General features: G+C 43.4%; 2 protein-coding genes across 13 annotated transcripts in view; both read right to left on the bottom strand.

Moving 5' to 3' along the window:
* The window catches only part of sif (still life), a 91687-nt gene that overhangs the window by 58566 nt on the left and 11026 nt on the right, over positions 1-22095 (bottom strand). For 4 of the 11 annotated variants that reach the window (NM_001104048.2, NM_001104049.4, NM_001104047.5 and 1 more), the window contains 9 exons: positions 21952-22070; positions 17769-17967; positions 17332-17487; positions 16958-17262; positions 16313-16659; positions 15826-16244; positions 14589-14757; positions 14275-14523; positions 14086-14215 (listed from right to left, as the gene is read on the bottom strand). In NM_001104048.2, the coding sequence (NP_001097518.2) occupies positions 14086-14215; positions 14275-14523; positions 14589-14757; positions 15826-16244; positions 16313-16659; positions 16958-17262; positions 17332-17487; positions 17769-17967; positions 21952-22070 (2093 nt within the window). Of the gene's footprint in view, positions 1-5457; positions 5502-11846; positions 12495-14085; positions 14216-14274; positions 14524-14588; positions 14758-14970; positions 15028-15825; positions 16245-16312; positions 16660-16957; positions 17263-17331; positions 17488-17768; positions 18980-21951; positions 22071-22095 lie in introns of those variants that run through there. The other 7 variants (NM_001347763.1, NM_001274519.3, NM_001347764.1 and 4 more) reach the window with 5 other exon arrangements.
* The window catches only part of CG46320 (uncharacterized protein), an 85479-nt gene that overhangs the window by 58566 nt on the left and 4818 nt on the right, over positions 1-22095 (bottom strand). The window contains exons 6-15 of one of the 2 annotated variants that reach the window (NM_001347802.1): positions 21952-22070; positions 17769-17940; positions 17332-17487; positions 16958-17262; positions 16313-16659; positions 15826-16244; positions 14971-15027; positions 14589-14757; positions 14275-14523; positions 14086-14215 (exon numbers count right to left, since the gene is read on the bottom strand). The gene's annotated coding sequence lies outside the window, so the exon portion shown is untranslated. Of the gene's footprint in view, positions 1-14085; positions 14216-14274; positions 14524-14588; positions 14758-14970; positions 15028-15825; positions 16245-16312; positions 16660-16957; positions 17263-17331; positions 17488-17768; positions 17968-21951; positions 22071-22095 lie in introns of both variants that reach the window. The other variant, NM_001347801.1, reaches the window with a different exon arrangement.

Below are 22095 nucleotides of genomic sequence, written 5' to 3'. Positions count from 1 at the left end.
GGCTCTCTCGCCAGTCACATGGTTGGGCAAGGTGAAAAGCTACGACTAAAGCTTGCGCTCTTCGAATATCCCGAAGAGTTATATGCACAATGAAAGCTAAGAGATCCCCAGCGAAATCCCTGTGAACCAAGCATAATTTACAAATCAGACGACGATGGTGACGACGTCATCAAAACCAAAATGCAGTTATAATGCACTCGGTGCGAGAGAGACGGAGCAAGCGAGGAGAGAGAGAGAAAGAGAGCGAGTGTCGTAGAGCTGGGGGAAATATAACGTATACAACCCGTGTGACAGCTGCCAGAGGGCGAGGCACCAACTCAAAGGTGTTTAGTCAACATGAACAACGACAGCAACAACGACAACGGCAACAACTTGGAGTTATGTGCGGTAGGTCGGCCGCAGCTAAAATTAAATTTATTCATTGTTGTCTTTGGAGCCAAGCAAACGCAAGTCAAACCACAGCAGATGCTCTACAGAGCGAGAAAATGTGGCCACTTGATGTCATTTCTTCATAAGCATTATAGCTGCCAGTAATTACAATTAGATAATTGGGGTATTATGTGGATTATAGAAGTAATCGAGCTTAAAAGTTTTAAAAATCCTATTTAATTGAAAGACTTGCTTGCTTCGTCCGTACTCTGCATATATGTCAGCAAGTACTGTCTTATTTTTCCGAGTGCATTTGCTTCTGATGCCGCTCCAGCTGGCTGGATAGTTGCTCCTGCTGTGTGCACTCAGGATTTGGCTCTAGGGCGTATTAAAGCTTTTACAAATCGTGAGCATAATTTATTTTGCTACAACTTGGCTCATCGCGGCGGCAAGAAGGAGACATTTTGTTTGGGGGATAATGGATAATGGAATGGCCGCAGAGAGAGGCAAGTTTTTGGATTAATTTGTAACAGCTTTCCGTTGTCATCTCGACATCCGGAGAGAATGTGCGGCTGAGATTGTGTGTGTGTGTGCATTTCGCATTTGATTGAATGGATATAAATATTTGATTATTACGTGTGCAAACTTAATTATGTTGATTATACGACAAACATAATTATGTGGCTTGTGGGTGCAATAAAGCGATCTAGTTGCCACTGCCTGCTCATTTTTGTCCATGGGGGCGAAACTCTGTTGCTTGAGTCATAAATCCAGACAGGCGTTAAATCTGCGCCTCAAATGGCCCCATAAAGTCAACACCTCAAAACTGAAATGTCGCCAGGCAGCCAGAAACACACACACACACACACAAACGCAAACACATATACAACAGTAAAAGTTCCCCCTACTTTACAACATAGGCAATCACAACAACAGCACAAATGCTTAAACACGCTCAAATAAGTCACATGGTGGGCCACGCCCACACACAAACACTCGCACAGACGTACACGCACACGCAAACACCGAAACAGCCATAGACACGAAGGAATCGTAAAATATAACGCATACGCAGCGTTGGCCCAGTCCCGGTCCCATGGTAGCCATAAGAAAATAGCTCGAAATATGTTAATAATGAGATGTGAGCGGGCGCTGACTGCTAAATATTATACAAATACTTGCATATATGTGTACTCAAATATATGTATATAAATATATAGTGCCAGTTGGCATGGATGTGGGGAGGGGTGAGGAGTGAACAGGGTATGCAGGGCGAAAGAAACCCACAAACACACGCAGTGTAAAGCCTTGCAAATCTACATAAACTCGGTCAAGGACACTGCAGCTGATGCTGAAGCGCTGAAACGGATTTCGAGGCTTCGAGGCGATGAGGATGTGGATGTGGATGTGGATGTAGATGTAGATGCAGATGCAGATGAGGCTGCGTCCGGATGTGGAGGCTGTGCCACCCAAATTGCCTTTAAATATAATTATTTTCCTTTTATGCGAGTGAAGGATTGCCGCCCTGGCAGCGACATTTAAATTTAGACCACTGCATCCTGCTTGTTCCATTTCGCTAGCAGATACGCTGCCAGATAAGAAAAGTCACTTTTATGACGTCAGTAAACCATTTTAGGCCGTTTTTCTTTCGTTCATCCGCTTGTGGCAGAACCCCCCTCCCCCTCACGATTTTCCGTTCTGTCCCCGCTCATCCTTTTTCGGGTTTTCCTTGTGTTTCAGAGCGCGCGCAAATGGCAGGCAGGCAAGAACAACAGCAACAGCAGCGATAGCATCATACAATAACAGAGCGAACGAAGGTCCTTCTCTTAGGTTTCAAAGAGAATCGCAGGCATTGAAAGCTTCGTTCGTCGTCCTTGCTCTCTGCCATCCTGTCTGTCTCTCGCATTTCATCTATTACCATAAAATCAAATCACAACAATAACCATAACCATATAGCAAAGATTTAATAACTGTGATTGGGATTTGAAAAATGAATTTTCTTTCTCTGGTTTTCCCTCGCTTTAGGTGAGATTATTTAATGGATTTTGCCATTTTATCCAAAGCATTTGGCATTGAATTTCACGAAAACCGAGCGCTTGTAAATGTAATTGAAGTCTGACGGCTGGTAAAACAAAAAAATATTGAAATTTGTTTTGCGGCGGCAGCTCAAACGATTTGGAAAATGATAACCCAGCTAAATAAATTTCCATTAAATTGAAAGCAACTTTGCCTGCCAATCGAACTTGCTGCCTTCTGCGACCCGGAAATCTGCATTTGAGCGTTTTTATAATTTCCGGTCTTGGGTTCTTGGCGTTTGTTGCTTAATTTCCGTCACCTAGAACATACACAAAACAAATGCTTGCCGATTTTTTCGTCTACAATTTCCCACACCTTTCGTATTTATCAAACTGTTGACTTGCCGCTTCAATTTGGTTTTATGTCAGTTCATTTTGTTTACTTGCAGCGCCGCCCTTGCCTCGCCTCGCCTTGTTTTTTTTTTTTTTTTTTTTGTTTTCAAACTCTCGGACTCTCTGTTTCTAGGCCAAAGCTCTGCCGAATATCCTGCCAGGCCGCCAGCCTCCTGCTGGACACAAAAAAAAAAAAAGCTTCCTTGCGACTGTTGGCGGCATTAAATACAGCCGACACACAGAGATTCTGAAGTCTGGACAGGGCGAAGTGTTTTCAAATCCAATTACCAGCGCAAATTTAATTTGTTGCTGCACTCGAGGAAAAGTTGCCAACACCGCGCTGATAGCCTATGAAAATTGTTTAGCTGCAATAAAGCTATGTCCGCTAGCTGGTTTTGACTGTGAAGAAGGGCGGTGAGGTGAAGTTTAGTTAGTAAGGTGCGGGGGAAAATCGGAGGAAAAGCTGGCAAAAGCGGTGGCTATCAGTGTGCCGCCGAGTTTGTATTTTTCCGGCTCAACCGGAGGGCGGCATCATCAAGTGGTCACGAGTGAAAGAGAGAGAGAAACGGAGAGAAAACTCGAACGAGGGCTGGCAAAAGTTTAATTTGAAAAAGGTTTTCTCGTTTTCGTTGTACTTTTGTTTTTTTTATTTTCCCCCCGCCAAGCCCACCGCATTGCCCCTCTTTATTTTTATTAATTTTGTTTGGCCCGGTCTGCTGGAGGTGTTGAATTATGAGCAAAGTTCACGAGCCTGGGAACCCCGGGACTGCTAACAATTTTGTAAGCCAAATAAAGCCATGTTATGGCCAAAGGCGGTTTTAACAGTCGCGCCGAGCGGTTGGCTCAGATTTTCTAGCCTTTTGGGCATGGCAAAACCCAAGCTAATTGCCTAGAAATTGCCTTAATGATGGTGCAAAAGCAGAAATCACAAAATATGACTGGCAACAATTTGGTTAAAAGTTCCTTTTTTTTTCCTACTCTCTTTTTCTCGTTTTTGATTAACCTTTTTAATGCGGGCCATGCGCTGGCTCTTCATTTCGCATGCAATATTCATAAAAAGGTCGCAATTTCATTTCGATAAATTCTTGGTGGGCTCAACTGGCCAGCTTGGCATCCCGTTTCCATTTCCATTTCCATTTCCCCCTGGCATGGCCAACAATTTTTCCACTTTTTATTGTTGTCGATTATTGTTGAGTTTGCCCAGCATTGTCTATGCTTTTGTTGCTGCTGTAGTTGTTGTTATGATTGGGGCGTATTTCGTATTTGAACTATGCCAGGACTCTGTTAGTTTTCCACTTCTTTACTGGCCAGCTCCACAAAAGGATTTTACACGCGGCAAAAAGCTGAAAGGGATCTAATCACTCCACTCTCCAGGCAATCAAATCAGCTGTATTCTATGGGCTATTTCTCTCAGTGTTGGCCTACGGCTCTCCAACTGCTGCCACCTAATTGTTGGCAATGCGAAAACTGAGAACTTGTCTATGAAACTAAAGCTGGAAGCTGTTACTTCCCCGCCTTTTGCTCCACTGCCCCTTGGCAGGCAAATAACAATTGCTCCACTGACAGGCCTTCTGGCCAGGATTCGTCCTTCCTTCCTTACCGTCCACCACCACCTCCCCACTTCGCAGCTACCCGCCACTTTTCTGATGGCCCACCCATGGCTGATTCCCTGGCGCGTTTTGACCAGCACGAAATGCCTCGTGCAACTTGAAACTAAACTGGCATGGCGACAGGGGGATGGGCAGGGGCAGGGGCAGGGGCAGGGGCAGGGGCGTCGGGTGTGTAGAAAAGGGGGGCAGACAGAGGCGTGACTGCTGGCCACTGCACAATGGGGCCATAATTTCAGAGCGAGACAGCTGGCGAGTGGAGCGAGAGGCAGCGAAAGGGAGCCAGGGCAGCAAACCGAATGCGAAACCGAATTGGAATCTGAATCCGAGACTGGACGCTTAAGCACAATGCCCCACTAAATTACAGTTAATGTTTATTTCTTTTGCCACCCCGCAGACTGGCCTCCTTGGAAAACCAAGACCCCCCCCTTTCTCTGCTCCCTCTGCTTCGGGGGGGGAGAAGCCCCCTTAACTGAAGTGGAGAATTGTCGACGGTTCTCCTTGGCTTTGTTTACATTTCTAATCTCCCGCCGCCCAGTGGCTGTTGAAGTACCCCCCTTAAAGCAACCCCTCTCCACCACTGACTGACTGCTAGTTACTGCATTTCGATTGTATCTTTGACTGCTAAACCCCCCATCGAGAAAGAACCCCACCCGCCCCTCGACGATCTACGCCCATTTTAGCTAGCTTTGGTTTTAGTTTTGCCTTTGTTTTATATTCTTTTTTTTTTTGCGTCTTCCTCTTTGGCTGTGGACAATGGTTTATTGAGTTATGGCTTGCATGCGGATATCCGCTTCTCTCACAAACACACAGTCAGTCGCAGGACACACAGATACAAATGCAGAATACAGATAGGCAGACACATGCACACGCACACATATAGCTGGCACATTTATATAACTTTGTTATTGGCTCCCATTGAGGTGTCGGGCAGAGTTTTCCCTTGGCTTTTACCCTGCCTCCTGCTGCTGTGATTGCCAACTATAAATTAGCAACATTTTCATGTTCGCTCATAAAATGTATGCAATTTTCTTTTATACCAGCTTCGCTCTATAAATTTATCGTTTACTTACCACCGCCACGCAAGGCAAAAATGCTGAATATTAGCTTAGCTTACCTGCAATGGCAAAATCAAAAGAAGAAATTGAGAATGGTTACTGATATCAATATTTTAGTTAAAGTGTCACAGTCAAACAAACATACACAAAACACACACATACATACAGGAAAAGGTAAAAGCCGACACACATACATACACATAAAGTTTACAATCTCATGTGCAGATAAATTGGCATTTGATGTGGGCCAAAAAGTTATGCAAATTGGATTTTTCAGAGCTTGTTTACAGAGCGGCCAACGAGGGAAAAATATTAATTGCCCTAGAAAAGTAGTCAATCGAATTTGCATATATCATTGACAGATCTTTATAGCGATATCAAATTGCATTTACTGACGCTGACAGCGGAATATAATGGATTTAATTACAATGAATCAGAAATGTCAGTAAAAAATCTGTAGTCCGCATATCAAATCAATTTCACATGTGACAAATTTCTTTGTAAACCAATAGATGTGATATTTTAATATTATTTGTAATAGTTTATAAAGAATGTTACAGATTATAAAGAGTATTTTATAGAAATTCATTGATAGTTAGAGATATAAAACTTTTTACTTGTCATATTTTTTCTTTAGTTTTTACACAATTTAGCAATTAATAAGGACACTCGTTTACCATTTTCCTAAGTTTTCATTCGAGTTTTCGTTAATTGGCCCTTGCAATCTGCCGCTTTTCGCGCGCTTGTGTCATTTAAAAGTTTTTGGGGTAACTCAATCTCGGGCATTTCAATTTCAACTTAATTTCTTAACTTAAGGACCAAATCTGCCGCTGTCATTGTCCTTAATTGTTGACCAACAACAATAAGAGCCAAGCTAAATGGAATTCAAGTTTTAGGCATCGCTGTCTTTCTGCTACCTTTTTTATGTACGACTATATATATTTTTAGCAGGGGACCCGACCAATTTAGTTGATGGCTTTATCCTGTCTTTGCTCCTACCCAGCACAAACAGAAACACCTCAAAGGACATTTTGTGCCCCGCTGGTGAGTGAGTTTCACTTGAGAAAACATCGCTTTATAAGAGATGCAAATATGTAGTTGTAACATTTAATTATATTCATATCTTTAGCACCATTGCCGACCAGGTAATCTGAGCGGGACGTGGCCGAGGGCGTGGCATTTCTGCGAACTGTGCGAAAAATGTACAAAATGCTGAAATGCTGAAACTCTGAACACATGCCAATTACGCGGGGCAACAGCCAGCCAGGCGGCCAAAAAAAAAGGAGCAAAACTGTCGAGGTGCCAAAATGAGGCCTGAGAAACTGTCGAGGTGAAGAAGGTCGTGTTCCCAAAACCCCGCCCATCCTCCTTGTATTTACCCCTTCTTTTTGCACCTGCCCAGGTGGGTGGGTGTGCGTGTGTGTGTGTGAATTGTAAGGTGCTGAGCAGTTGTGGGATGGCAGCTTAAAATGCGCGAATGCCGAAACGACATTTACATGTTACACACAAAGAAATGCGTATGTGGCGGTTGGGTGTTGGGAAGCTGGAGGGACCCATGTGTGCGCTCATGTGAACCTTGGCAAGTTTACACCCCACAAGCCATACCCCTGCACTCCGCCGTGTAGTTGTGTGTTTTTTGCACATTTTATTATTTTTTATGACTGCACGAGTATAATCTTTTGACATGGAGGTAAAGGCAATAGCAATAGCAACGACGGCAGTGCCGGTATGGCAACGGCAAACGAAACGAAAACGAAACGGAACGGAACGACATCGTTTGCCATTTCAGGACCTGTTCCCCAACAGGAAGGAAGAAATCAAGAGGCGACTGGAGGAAGGAGCCAGCCCGAAACAAGCCAAATGGCAGGCAGGAAGCGGCTTTTTATTCGGTTAACTTGATTTGCACTCGAAAGCGCGTGTGTGTGCGTGTGTTAAAGTGCCATTTCCTTCAGCCCAATTTCAGGAGCTCCTCCTGGCAACCAACTCTGCCACCACCCCACTCAATTGTTCATTGATGTTTCTTTTTAACTTCTTCTGTATGATATCATCTTACGTGGTTTGCAGCTCACTGCCTCCCAGTTTTTACTTTATACTCCTCGGTTAAAGTGCTGAAATGAAAATCTTCTCGATTTCATCGCTCCGCCCGCCCTTCATTTGCCTTTCATTGCAAGTCAAGCCTTCGATATTTTACTCGGCGTTATATTTCTGTGAAATTTGCAAAATGGACACGCTGAATGGAGAAAGCGCAGGGAAAGTTGTACTCCAACTCTCATTGTGAAGCATGTGCAAAGTTTACTCTTTTTCTGCACTCGGGCCACTTTTTTTTTTTCTTTCATTCGGCCCGGCTTGAAACTTCTCGGGCGTACTTAAGGCGAGGACTGTGAGTGAAAAGTTGTGTAAGTGTTTTTAAATCCCTTTTCAGGGGGCGCCCGAGCGTCGAGTGCATCTCATTGAGTTGTTGAAAGACCCCTAAATTATGCCAAAGTAGCCAAGGACATTCAGGTAAACTCGTAACTCGTATATCACTTATTCGTTTGTTCGTAACCCGGGGCAATTAATGAGATACTCCCACTACCGCCACTCTACCCGTTTTCCGAGTTCATCAACTTGAACCGATTCGTTTAATTATTTTGGTTGGCCGGCAAATGCGCTTAAATTTCATAAGCCACATGGCGGCATCCAAATACCAGAGCTGCTTCTGCTTTTTTGACCACCGCAAAGGGGCAAATAAAAGGGGCCACTCCCACGGCACTTGGCCATGTGCTACTCACACATACACCCACTCACACACACTCTAGTGGACTTATACCACATGCGGCCAGCAGCCAAAAGAATTATCGAGAAATGAAAATGAATTCCAGGCATCTCCCACTCCTTTGGAACTCGGGCTTTATGCGCTAAACCGAACGAATCCACTGCAGCGGCTTTGGTACTTGGACAACTTTTGGCTCAAGGCTTTTAGCATTTCATAATGTCATTTGGCAAGAAGATGGCAGCAGCAGCAGCAGCAGCAGCAGCGGTTGCAAAAGGACAAAAAAATACGGAATGGAATTGAACACAAGCTGACTGCAGTTTATTTCCACACTTCATGACAGATATGGCATATAACGGCCAGCTAAGGATCCCCAATGCATTTGTGCAAAATGGTTCTTTAAGGCGAAGAAATGGTTTAAAAGCTAACTAATATGCATTGACAAGAATCTCAAGATATAACTATTTTTAAAACTGATTCTGTTTTTAAACCGCAAAAGGTGATAATGGTCCTACCTCGTTTCACAGCCAATTCTCTAGAGATGCACATATATTTAGATGACTATATGGTATTCCCCATATGTTACCAATGCATGTGTGGGTGTCGCAAACTTCTGCTGACAGCTCTCTTTTGCCGTTGGCCTGAGTATCAAAGCTGCTGTCTAACTAACCGATGGCAAGAAAGAATACAAAAACAAAAAAAATAAAGGAGGATGGAACTTAGTTCCAAAGTTTGAGCCAGAAATACGTGGCAAAAACTGATATAAAAAAGAATCAAACTAGAAAAAATAAATGGCAAAAAACTCAGTTCGTTGGTCAGCGGCAAATAAGAAAACTGTTATTTTTGTGTCAAATAGTTTGGCCAACTGTCCACGTCCAACTTTCGCTGACAGCAGCAGAAGACTTTCTCCCCCTTTCACCCACATAACCCCTACCCGCCCGGTGCCCCGCCCACTTGCCCGTCCGCCTTAATGCACTCGCTGCAAATTAATATTGCACTTTTTTCTTAGCCATCCTCCGTCTGCCTTGGCAATAGTTTGAAGATGAGAAACTTTTTCCCCGAGAAGCTTGTAATACAAAAATTAGTTTCTTCACTTATTGAAATGTCAATGGAATGTCAAGCGTGCGGGGGATGTTGGCGGTGGTGGGGTGGTTAAAGGGGCAACGTCTCTAGCCAAATTGTAATTTCCACGTCTGAACATTTCTTTTTCTTAGCTGTGCCCTTTTTATCCGCCGAGCAGATATATTCCTTGCTTTTTCCCTTGGTTTTCCCTCTTTTTTGTGCTGCCTGCTCTACGTCAATTTGCTTGAAATGCTCTGTGCCAAATGATTTAGCGTTGCACGGGGATTCCCCCCATTTGGCCCACACACACACACACACCTGCTACAAAGTTTTCAGCTTTTGTTTTTTGCGTGGCCTCAGCTGTTTGGCAGCGCGCTCATCAATTTGCTCTAATGATATCAGCGAGTGGAAACGTCGGCAGCGGGGAAGTGACTCAGAAAAAAAGGTGCGAAAATGAAAATTAAACAAAATTAAAAAAAAAGGGAATTCCCCCGATAAGGACATAAAGCTAATGAGCATGGCCATGCCACAAGAATCCCTAAAACTGGTCCAAAGTGGCTTATGCGTTTACACGGTTTTTCTTCTTTCAAAATCGCCTTCAGGTCCTTTTCTCTATAGCCGTTGCTCTTGGCCTAATGAATGTCATCCTCCCTCCCAGGATTCTGCCTCTTCGTCCTCTTTATTTTGGGGCAGCTCCTTTCTGGTGTCACTCAGGAAAACCACAAAGTCGCATAAATTAATGTCTTGCCACGCATTTAAAATGTGTTCAATTTGGTGTTGTTTGCGATGTTGCTTCATGGGGGGTAATTAATCAATTTGATTGATCATTCCGATGGCCGCAAACTGCCCGGGGACTCGTCCTTTTTGGTCTTTTTTTTTATCTCTTTACTGTGGGCTGAGCGAATGCAAATAAAGCGAATGTCAATATTGTAAATATTTAAGTACTTTAAATTATGCAAGCTCATTAAGCCAATCGAGCTGAATGCCAAATGCAAAAGTTGTAATCAATACGCAGCGAGTGGTTTGCAAAACTTTATCATTCAATTTTCCGTACGAAAAAAATAAAAAAATGGATAGTAAAAAAATTATAAAAAATTGAGGAAATAAAGTTTGGCCTGCCAAAGTGTCATGAAAACTTTCGTGCGCTGTTGGCGAGAAAAAATGTTGAATGCACACAATGACCTGACAGTTTAGTCAAATTATATTATCAGCAGAAATTTTCGGGCACCAAAAACTATTTTCAGCCAGGCAAAAATATGTCAACAACGGCCGACCATACAATGCTACTAATGATGTTCGTAGAACTGATGAAGTGGGCGGCAGGCACACGAAGAGAATTGTATCGAAAATTGACAATTAAAAGGGAGAACGTCTCTTGAAAATTCATCAAAAGGCAGGAACACTTGCCCACACCAGTGGACAGGACTCTCCCATTACAGGGGCTCATAAGGAGCTTAACAGCAGCCCGGTTTGGCATATCCTTTGGACCAACTTTCCCCCACACCCATGCCCTGCTCTCCATATTGCCACATCCTGTGGACAGCGCAAAGCTTTTAAATCTCCCTCAAAGGACAGCGGCCCCCCTGTTTTTGGTCCTTCTAGCCCGCATTTTCCTGTTACATTCGCTTGCTTACTTAACAGAAAAGCTTTCACGAAGCTTTCAGCGGCATGTTAAGTCTGGCAGCAGGCGATTTACATTATTCAAACATTGCCCAGCACTTTCAGCTGTGTGTTTGCGTTTGCTCAGCTCACGAGTACAGTGGTCATTAGCTAGCAAGGAAGGCACACGGCGGAAACGTGCCTGGGAGCTATAGTCACTAATGGCCAGGCTTAGCCTGCGAATCAATTGGGAATAGTAAACCTTTCAGATCGTCTTTCGTCCTCTTCATTTCCATTCAATTTATCTAATGGCTTCATCATTATCATTATCACCATACTTATTTATCAATGGTTGCCGTTTTTCGGGCAGCCATAGAAAGGGACATCACATCGCCGGCGGCCACAAACACATTTGCGAAAGAAAACTTGGCTGTCTTATCAAAACACAACATCTACGCATACAAACACACTCTTAAACACTCGTACACACACTTACACACATACAAACACACGTGATGGAGGAAAACGTGGTTTCTTCCTAATCGCATTTGGCCAAGTTTTTGCTCTATTTTGCACAGAACCTTTTCTTGGGGCTTACTTTTGCAGTTTGTCGATTGCGGCCGGGAACTAATTGAAAGCTGGCCTGAGCTGCATTAGTCCGAGATTTGTGCTCGCATCACGCATACGCCACGATGTCCCCCTTTCCCCACTCCTATCAACATTACGCATACGCACTGTGTGTTGTGTGGCAGTTTTACTTTTATTATCATGTGAATGGGGCATCCCTTTCTGTTTTCTTTTCGGGCAACTGAGTATCCGAGTAACTGAGTAACTGCATAACTGGGTAGTAACTGAGCAACTTGTGCGGGTCTTAAGGGGGAGATTAACCAAGCGTTTAATCGCAGCTTGACACACAAAAACACATAAAACACTCACTCACTCACTGACTGACATTATTGGGCCGCTTTCGCCCTTTTTTATTGACATTTACTTGCTTAACGTGCTTGTAGCTCTCCTTTTATTGTTATTATTATTGTCGTGTTGAGTTCTGGTTGAGCTGAGGCTGCTTGATTGTTGTTGCTGTTGATTTCTGCTGGTTGCTGATTTCTGCTTTCTGCTGCTTGCTATTTCGCTGTCTATCGTTCACGTTCAACAAAATTGCAATAAAGTGAATTTTTCCACACGTTGCATACTTTGGAGCGCCGCTCACTCACACACACACACACACACACAAGCACACACATGCTGTATGCATGTACATGAGAGAAAATTGCAGTTACTGCCGCTCGATGGATGAATTTTAAAACAATTTTTTATACACAATTTTCCATTGTGTGGCGGTGGCTCGATGAAGAAAAACTCTTTTCGCAGCTTAGTCTGTGGCTCTGGCTAACCCGGAAACTTTATTTATTGCAATATTTTCGTAAGTTGCAAATCTGGCACGCGCACGCACACACACGTACGGTACGTATACGTACGCAGGCAGGCAGGCAGGCACACACCCACACACGCTTCCCGGAATTTCGGTTGATTATAAAACGACAGAGCAAAAGTTAGCGTATCGCCAGCAAAACAGCAAAACAGCAGAGCAGCAATGACAGCGGCAAGCGGAGCGGAGCGCGAACGGCACTGGGAAAATCGCAGCAGCGGGAAAATCGGCAGAGCAGCAGAAGCAGCCGAAAGCTTCTCTTTCGCAGCTGGAAAACTGAAAAGCCTGGAAAACCAAAACGAAACGACCAGAAAGCCGAGCCGACGAGAGCACGGCCAATGCGCATGCGCCGCAGCAGGAAGGCTGGAAAAGTCTGTGGGGGAAATCGAAGGGGGAAAAACTTGTAGAGAAGCAATAGGAACATCGAGTTCTCCGTTTTGTGTGTCAGTGTAACAATGGAATGGCCCTGCTGCTCCGTGCTCCACCAAGATGCAAGTAGAGTTGCAGGCCTCATTAGTGTCAAGGCGACATATAAATTTGGCACTAACTAGACAAATGCCTTGAGTGGCCAATTAATATGCAAGCGCCACGCCCACTAGACGAGGGCGTAGGCGGAAAGGGGATATATCCCCCTATATATATATATATATATATATACTCATCATCGTCATCATCATTATCATCACCATCAACACAGACCCATCTATCATCGCAGGAAGTTGGGCAAAAAAGGAATCAGAAGACCAAGAGAAAGTATTTCGGGGCTTTACATCCTGTTGTTGGTTGGGGAGTCCTGCGCCTGTCGTCCTGCTCTCTAGGTGTTCGACTTTGTGTATGTTAGAGTGTGTGTGTGTGTGTGTGTGAGTATGGCAGTTTGTTTTTAATCAACGTTAACTGGGTCAGCTTTGGGGCTGCAACTAAAAATATCATTTATGCTGCATTTGACTTTCCCCCGCTCATTTGCCGCGACGTTTTTCGGCTTTGAATAAGCAAATACACATAAAATATATACCTATGCCATATTTATACATACAAATATATATATATATTATATATATATATATATCATATATGACGGATATAACAGAGGCTTGAGCTCTGCCGGATTTAACATTCGAAAGGTAGAGGAGTCGGTGCTGTTAGCGTTACAGCTTCTGTTGCTACTGTTGACCCAGTTGGCTCTCTATAAATAGCACAGCCCACAAAGGGGCGGGTCGTGGGGTCAAAGGGCGTAACGGGATGGAAGGCGGGGAGTTCATGGCTCCGCCGCCAACGAGAATTTGAATTTGAGCAATTGATGTCGGATGCTGGCTTATGACGAATGCGGAGCGCTTAGGAAACTGCATTCTCTGGGAATGGGAAATTACATTTCGAGGCAGTCCATCGAGAGTGGGTAATGCAATATTGAGGAGTGACTTTGCTGGCGACTTTTACTTGAGGTGAATAATCTAATATTTATGTAGGTGAGGTCAAGGAAGCAGGTTCGTAGAGATACTTTTTCTTAATCTCTAGGTAAAATTCAGAGTTAAATTTAATAATGTACGATGCTAGTGAAAGCTATGCTTGTGAAAGCTATGAAGTCTATAACGATGTTATTATTTTCCTTTCAATTCTCTGACTTTTCTTTGAGACCTTTGCATATTGAAATTCAGCGGAAAATGTATTACTTCTATGTTCTCAGAGCCCCAATGTTTACGGATTCATATAAGACTGCTTTCTTTATATTCTGACTTAAAAGGATTTCTTAACATTCACACAACTTATGACTTCATTATTTGAGTTAGCAAAGAAGAGTACTCACCTCTGATGATGTTAGATAGCACATCCTTGAATCGGTGCTCTCAATGGAAGCCTGTTGAACAATTCCGTAGCGTGACTCGCGATCGCTCAAATACTCTGATCGCAAACTATCCTGACGTATAAACTCGGCACTGTAATGTATGATTATTATAATTTATGATATTGTATAAAAAGATATGTTAACACTTACCGTTGTTCTAGGGAATCGGCACGAGCACTCTTGTAACCCGAATCGTTGAGACTGCTATCCTGTCGCAATGAAGGCAGCGAATCCCAGGGCGAACGTTTGTGACCGGAGCCAGGAATCTGCTGGGTCATCATGCCATGACCCGATCCGGATCCAATAGTGGAACTTCCGGAACGCCAGCCATCCGAGTGACGGAACCACTGGGCACGAGCCGATTCGCCAATGCAAGAGGCGCATCGCGAGTTGGAGAAACTGCAAGATAAAAACCGAAATTAGTTTAGCAATCTCATTATCTTAGTTTTTGCTATTTTACTAACCTGGAATTGTGATCCGATAGATAGCCACGATCGCGTTCGCGTTCCCGCTCCCTGATCAACTCATTGCGATCACTGTAGTAACCATCACGATCGCGATCCCTCTCCTTATCGCGAATGGTAGACAATGGTCGATGTGGCGGCAATGGCAGCGTGGAAGATTTCGCATTGGCTGTGGATAAAGATACATTGCATGGAATGGAATTAGTTCAGTTCGATTTTCAAATCCAAATTCAATCCTAATTGAAAGCATTCCAAAATCTATGTCAGGCAAATGCAATCGACTTATGGCTTCAATTCGCATCGAACTGAGATCGTATGAGTACAAGCTAGAGCATTAAATCTGGAAGATATCGTGCGGATCCGGAATGGATGGACTACTTACGCCTACGTAGTGGATATGGGCTGCGCTGGTTCGATCCGGGTAGGCTTTCAGCGAATTCTGATGATTGTTGATTTGTTGAATTGTTGTTGGGTTGTTGTGGTTGTTAGTTGTAGTTGTAGTTGTAGTTGTTCGTGGTGTTGTTGGTTGTTGATGTTCATGTGTCGTTAGGCAATGCGAGGAGAGGTAATGAATGAGCATTTCATGAAGTGACATGGATAGCAATTATGGTATATTGTTAAAGAACGGGATAATAAATATAGACAAAATTACGTACATTTTAGGAAAACGAAAAAAAGTTTGAAGTAAAATGTAATAGATAAGCTAGATATATCGGTCACTAGTTTATTAGTATATTAATTCTGATAAAAAATCCTCCTGATCCCATTTTGGAAGTTCAAAGACTTTAGACAATACTTTAATTAAGTAGTTCAATGAATTGATTTTATGATTTAAACAATGAACCAGATGCCGCTTTTACTCATTTGAAATTCTTTGTTCCCTTTTCAAGCCTCTGCCAATCCTTCTCAATTACAACAGTGAACATTCCATCTCCGCCATTTAATCAGATTATCAAGCCATTCCCGCGGCAATTCACCCAACCCCAAACAAAGAACCTGACTTTAAAAGACCGCTGACATGGGTTCGATTGGCCAACTGACAGGTTGTTGTGTCTCCTAGTGAATTTCGCTACCCAAAAGCTAATTAAGAAAGAAATTCAATTAAGCGAAGCAAAAGAAACGGAATAACAAAATGCTCAGCTACCACAACAACGAGAACATAGGTGAATAAAGAGCTAACCAAAAATAAATGGTAACGAAAACGTGGTCAAGTCTCGTGACTTTCGAGTTGGCTCACCCAAATTCTCCATGCTCTGCGAGAGCAGGGCTTCGAAAGTGTGCAGACTGTAGGATTCGGCATCCATGCCCTTGGCCAGAGTGTTCCTCAGATGCATCTCGTACTCGAGTAGCAGCCGCGAAGTGGGTGAGCCCGGAGTGGGTGTCACATTGGGAGCCTGCTGATGATGGTGCTGATGTCGCGAGGATCGCTGCGGCGGTCCCTGCTGCTGCTGGGGATGCTGACCCGATGATTGCTGCTGTCCGTAGGATTGATCCTGATCCGAGTTGCCATTGCTGGAGCTCGGCGTGGTCGCATAGCACTGGTTGTCGAACATAACATTGTCCGAGGGCGGCGAACCCTCGATGCAGCTACGTTCCCGCTCCAGTTCCAAGTACAGATTACGTGGCGGATAGCCGCGTCCGATTTCATGCGAGGATCTGCATGGGCAGAAATAACAAACTACGTTAAGCAAGCGAAATCCAAACAAACAAACAATTACACCGACCTCGAGCCGGAGAATCGCGACGACTGACTGCTGGCACGGCCCATCGTGTTGTTGTTCATGATGTGGTGGCCGCCGCCTCCGCCACCGCCCATTCCCATCGCCATTCCATGCTGGTGCATGTGCGGCGGGTGGCCCAATGTCTGGGCCGCATTCGCGTTGTAGTAGTTATAGCGACGACGCCCCATCTCCGGCGAGGTCACCGGCGACTCGGTGCTGGGCATCGGTTTCAGCATGCGCTTCAGCGTGCTGGTGTCCACGTTCATGTCCTCGGTGCTCTTGGTCTTCCGCCGGGTGTTGTTGTTGATTACATTATGCTGGTGCATGTCGTGCGAGTGCGCGTCGCGTGTCTGTTGGCGGAAAGTGGGTGTGGCAGGTGGTTAGTTAGTGGGTGGCAGAGCTTGTTTGCTGCACACAGCGAAAATATGACCTAAAAGCAGATGCTGGTGCCGCAGAAATTGGTCCCTATTCAGTCCTAAACTATCTGTGATATTTTTTGGAATTATGTAATTTGATTATATGGTTTTTTGCCACGCCGGAAAAAGATTTCATGGCTTTCCGAAGATGCTTTTAATTTTTATTTATGTATCCTCTAACTTTCTAGACTCCTATTTTTCTTCCGTGTTTCGTATGCAACAACAAACTTACCATATCATCGCCAAAGTCCTTGTTGCGGGTGCCGGTGCCCTTGGAGGAGGAGGTGCATGTGCCCACGCTCTGATGCAGTCCGCCGCCGGCCTGTGTGCCCTCGCTCTTCGAGAGATCCATGTCCATTTGGCACGCGGCCGGGTCATCGTTGCCCACCTGTGAGCCCACGTGATTTTGGCCGCACATATCGGAGCCGACGTTGCCAACGCCGGTGACAATTACGCCAGGAGTGTTGGTATTGACTCCACTATTGGCCACATCCTGTCTATCCTGCTGACCGCCCTTCATCTGACGCGGCAGGGTATCTAATGATTGGATGAATATTCAAATTAGATGGGTTTTCGAACATATGTAGATGACGGGAGTGGACTCACCTGCTCCCTGGTTGGTACCGGGACCACCGCTGGCCACGTTGTCGTACAGCGAGGTGCTGCTCACCGCACTGACCACTTTTCCGGAGCCAACCTGCTGCTGGCCGTCGACGTCGGTGATTCGGTGCGAACCAACGTTACGCGGCAAAGTGGATGAACCTGCAATGAGGATGGCGGTGAGTTTTGATGGGTGGGGATGCGGTGGATCTTGTCGCCTAGTCGCTAAGCACTGAGTTCGCAAATGTTCGAGTTACAAACTGAGGATTGGCTTGGGTGTCGGAAACTCAAAATGGAATCAAATCAAGAATCGGGCTAACTCGCTGCTGGCGAGCACTTTCATCGGGGCTCTCTCTCTCTCTCTCTCTCTCTCTCTTGCATTCTTTGTCTTTATCTTAGTGTGTGTGTTTTTTTCACGGGGTCTTATGGAGTAGTAATCTCACCTCTAACACGGGGATCGGTTCGCAGGCGCGCATACTGCTCGGCGGACATGCAGGTGCACTGGGGCTCCTGGCGGACGCGCGACGGCGACGCCGGAGTGCTGAGCGGCTTTCGCTTGGCCTTCACCTTGCCCTTGCCGGGGGGATCCAATTTCAGCGAGTACGACGACGAGGCCTTTCGTGAAAATTTGAAAGAAGGCGACTGTAAAACGTCGCACTATCATTAGGTTAGTTGATTGGGATTACAAGGTTCTGTGTGTGCGGTTTCTCCTCACTCTCAATCTAATCTCTGTCTCCTCTCTCTCACTGTCTAACTATTCGCTTAACACCCAGTATGTATATATATCACCTGGGGTTAATTCTCCTTGGAGATCTGTGGCACGAGTCCAGAACTCGGCGAAGTAGGCGTGTCTGTGTTGTTTGCTTAGTAACGAAAGGATAGTGTTCTGAAATATCTTAGAGAACTACTTCTACGAGTAGCAATAGTAGAGGGTGCAGATAGAAGAGTTTGAAGCTTGACTTTGGATGCTAAAAGCCTTGATCTACTTGCGTACAACAGTATATCTAGATAGTGAAAGCAGTTTATGGAAGTAGTAGTAGTAGAGTGTGCGGGACACAAACGAGCTTTTGATTGGTTCTTGAAGTTTAGAGCAGTTTTGCCATTGGGTATCTTCTCTCAATCCCTTTTGGGCGCTTAGCGCAGTTTGGTAACTAATAACTTGATAGTTATGTTAAGCGATATAGCTTGTCTTAAGCTGAACATTTACTTAGCCTAACGTTAACATTTCTTTTGATTATACAACTTTGATTGGGGTTAACTTGAACAATTTATTGTAAGCATGTGCGTTTGCTTGAATATAACTATTTTCGATTCGTATGGATTCGATTTGGTTTCAGAAACCTCCATGGAAGCCGCCTTCGAGGCGATAAATGATGCTCCAAGAATATATATATATATGCGCTATATCTTCAACTATTGCTGATCCTAACTATCAAATCTAACTCTCACTGGAGTGAAGCTGATTTGGATTTTTGAAAATTGCTTCGATTCGTAAACCGCCCACTTGCATGGGATCTTGGATTGGGGGAGGATGGATCAGGATTCTCGGGATGGGGGGATCGGATTAGGGCTCGTCGGAAACGGATTGTAGGGGATAGGTAACGGTATTGTAGTAGAGGATACGTGCGATTGTTTTAAAGCGTTTTGCGTTTTTCTTTTGCATTTTCATTTGTACGATTCCACAGTTATATACATTGTTTATCGATCATCATTGCGGTCGAATTGAAATTTTTGAATTTACAGACATTTTTCAGGCATTTTCATTCAGTTATTATCGGAAAATTAGTTTGGGTTTTCAGTTTTTTGGTATTGTGGCACACGTAAAATGCAAACGAATCGATTTGAAAATATATTCATACATAATTATATATTTAGAGAGTAGTTAAATAAAATTATTGTTAGATAATTAAAGCATTTCGAAGTAGGGGAAAAACGAGGGGTTCATATATAGAATAGATTTCATATAGAATCGAGGTGTACATTCAGAATGTTTTTATTCGGGGCATTTTTTTGGGTTTGGTTATTGTAGTTGAGTTGTTGTTGAGTTTTGTTTGTTGTTTGTTGGAGTTGAGTGTTTATCATTCATAAATTTCGAAAGAAACATCCGTCGGTTTTGTTTTTTTTTTCATTTTGGTATCGTTAGTTTTTGAAAATGTTTCGAATTGAAGTACGAAATGAAATGCATTTAAAATGAAATATTTCGAAGGATTTATAGTTTTTGAGGTTTGGCGTGTTTCGACAATGATTTCGAAAAATGATTAGAAGAGAGAAAAAGAAATGAAAGAATATATAATATAAATACATTTAACAAATTTTAGTGTGTGTGTGTGTGTGGGTGTATTTGGATGTGGCGTGTGTCTGTCTGCGTTCAGTGTTATCGGATAGTTTTCGTTGTTCATCTTCGCACTTGGATGAATCACATTTACAAATGAGTCCTGTGACCGGGAACTTCAGGTGAGAATTCTGAACACTGTTAGTGATAACGAGAGTGGGTGGAAAACTGGGGCTGGTGGGTGGTGGTGGCGTTGGTTGGGTGGTCTTTGTGGTGGGTGGACACATAGAGCAGAAAAGTTTACAACAATTACGACACTCAGTATGTGGTTGTTGTGGTGTGAAACACTTATGAAAGGATCTTATACATGCCCGACATTGCGGATTGAACAGAGATATTCGTTTAAAGGGTATGTAAACTTTAAACATTATTATAGTTATTATCTTTTTTCGGCGATCAAACGACACTTAGGTGAAACAAGAATTATTCAGTGGTGTTTGGCTGTGTATTAGGATGTACACTGTACACAGTGGAAAAGAAATAATATGAAGCGATACTAACGTATTTTTTTACAATGTAAGACACCTGCAACAAATGATGCGCAAAGTAAGAAAAGAAAACGAAACAATTATTAGACTTGGCTAGTCCAGATAGTTAATGTCTGACTACATTATACTAGAATCTATATATTAATAGGCGTATGATAAGTGTGTTCATCGATGGGTTCTATTTAGTTTCAGTTTGAAATGTATTTGTCAGATGATAGCTTTATGAGTGAGTAGGTCAGAAATTAAGTACCACAGAAGGGTAAAATATAGCTTATTATCAGTTTTTCATTGTGTTATTCTACGAAATTTATAAATCCATAAGGAATGATAGGTTATATACATTATTGGATCGGGTGCTTTGGTAACGGACGAGCTTTTTAATTTCTTTAGCTTTCTTTCTCAATTTCTGACTACATTTTCAATGTTCTTTTCAGGTACATGTCACTGTATGCGTGTTGTGTTTTTATGTGTGTGAGTGTGTCTATATAAATACTACGTTTATACTTTACTTGGCCAAATTTCTCAATGGGCATAAACTAGAAAACGAAAAACGCAAAACTTTCACATACAACTCAATACAAATTTGGAAATGGAACACAAAACTTGTCTTAAATTTGCAGTGAATCAATTTTTTCAAATCGTCTGGGCTTTCAACTAATTAACGAGTACAAGGACGACGAGTTATGTAACGGTGAGTGTTTTCGAGAGTTTTGGATATGCAGGGGTATTCAGTGTGATGACGATGGTAACTGTGTTTATGCAAAGCCGATATCACTAATGTTGTTTGTTGTTTGCGTAATATTAAACACTTATTTTCCGATTTTCATATACAAGTCGATAGACTTAATGAATATTTTAAAAATTCTCTTTCAACATAGATCATTCAAATTTAAAGGGTTTTTAAGTAAAAGGCATTTGAATCTTATTTTGCTAACACTTTCTAATCATTGGGATGTTATTGACCTGCCATGGTCAATTTGAAATTTGCGAAATATTTAATTCGTGATTGGCATAAATGTAGTTCGTGACTGTGACTATGACAGTGACCGTGACTCGGCGGTGATAGTGAGCGAATGAAGAGCTTAATTATGATATCATCTTCAGATTGTTCGAGTGTTTGCGGCACTGAACCTTGAGATTGGTGATGAATATTTGGAGTACATAGCAGCTAGATAGATGGGTTTTATATGCAAAGCAAACATCAACTGGCTCGTAACCATCATAATCATTATTATTATCATTATCATTATCATTATTATCGTCGTCAGCGGCAGCAGCAACATCATAATCATAATCGTTATCATTTTAATCGTCACCATCTTGGTCACCACCTCGGTTCTCTCAGTGTTTTCTAGTCTTAGTCTCTGTGTGTGTGTGAGTGAGTGTCATGAGTGTTTTGTGGGTGGTTGGGTCGGTGGTTCTGGTGGTACTGGTGGTTCTGGTGGTACTGGTGGTTCTGGTGGTTCTGGTGGTTCTGGCTTTGGCAGTGGTTCGGGGTGGGTGGCTCAGCTGAAGTGCTCCAGCTGGCGGGCATGATTATAGCTCGCCGCCCGAACTCTGTTAGTGTGTTTGCTGTATTAGTTGTGGGGGTGGCTGAGGTTCATTTTTTCGGTATCGGTATCAGTTGAGGTTGGTTTTGAATTAATTTTCATATAAAGGTATATATTTATATATATTTTTTTTCTTTTTTCTTTTGGCTGTTTTTTGTTTTTCAAATATATATTTTTTTTTTGGGTTTTGGCATGGTTGTTGTTGTCGTCGCTATGCGAAAATGTTTGCTTTGCCAGACCGTAAGAGAATACTTACACAGCACTCGCGGAATTGCTTGGCATCGATGGGCGAGGTGAAGTTGAGGCCCCAGGTGTCGTTGGTCATGGGATCCTTCCAGTAAACGAAACACTCCGATGCCTGGCCAATGCGTGTGCCTAGAAAAGGGGTGGTATTCGGTTG

This window comes from Drosophila melanogaster, chromosome 3L (assembly GCF_000001215.4).
Source record: "Drosophila melanogaster chromosome 3L".
Lineage (NCBI taxonomy): Eukaryota > Metazoa > Arthropoda > Insecta > Diptera > Drosophilidae > Drosophila > Drosophila melanogaster.
This window is presented reverse-complemented; position numbering and strand designations above follow the sequence as displayed.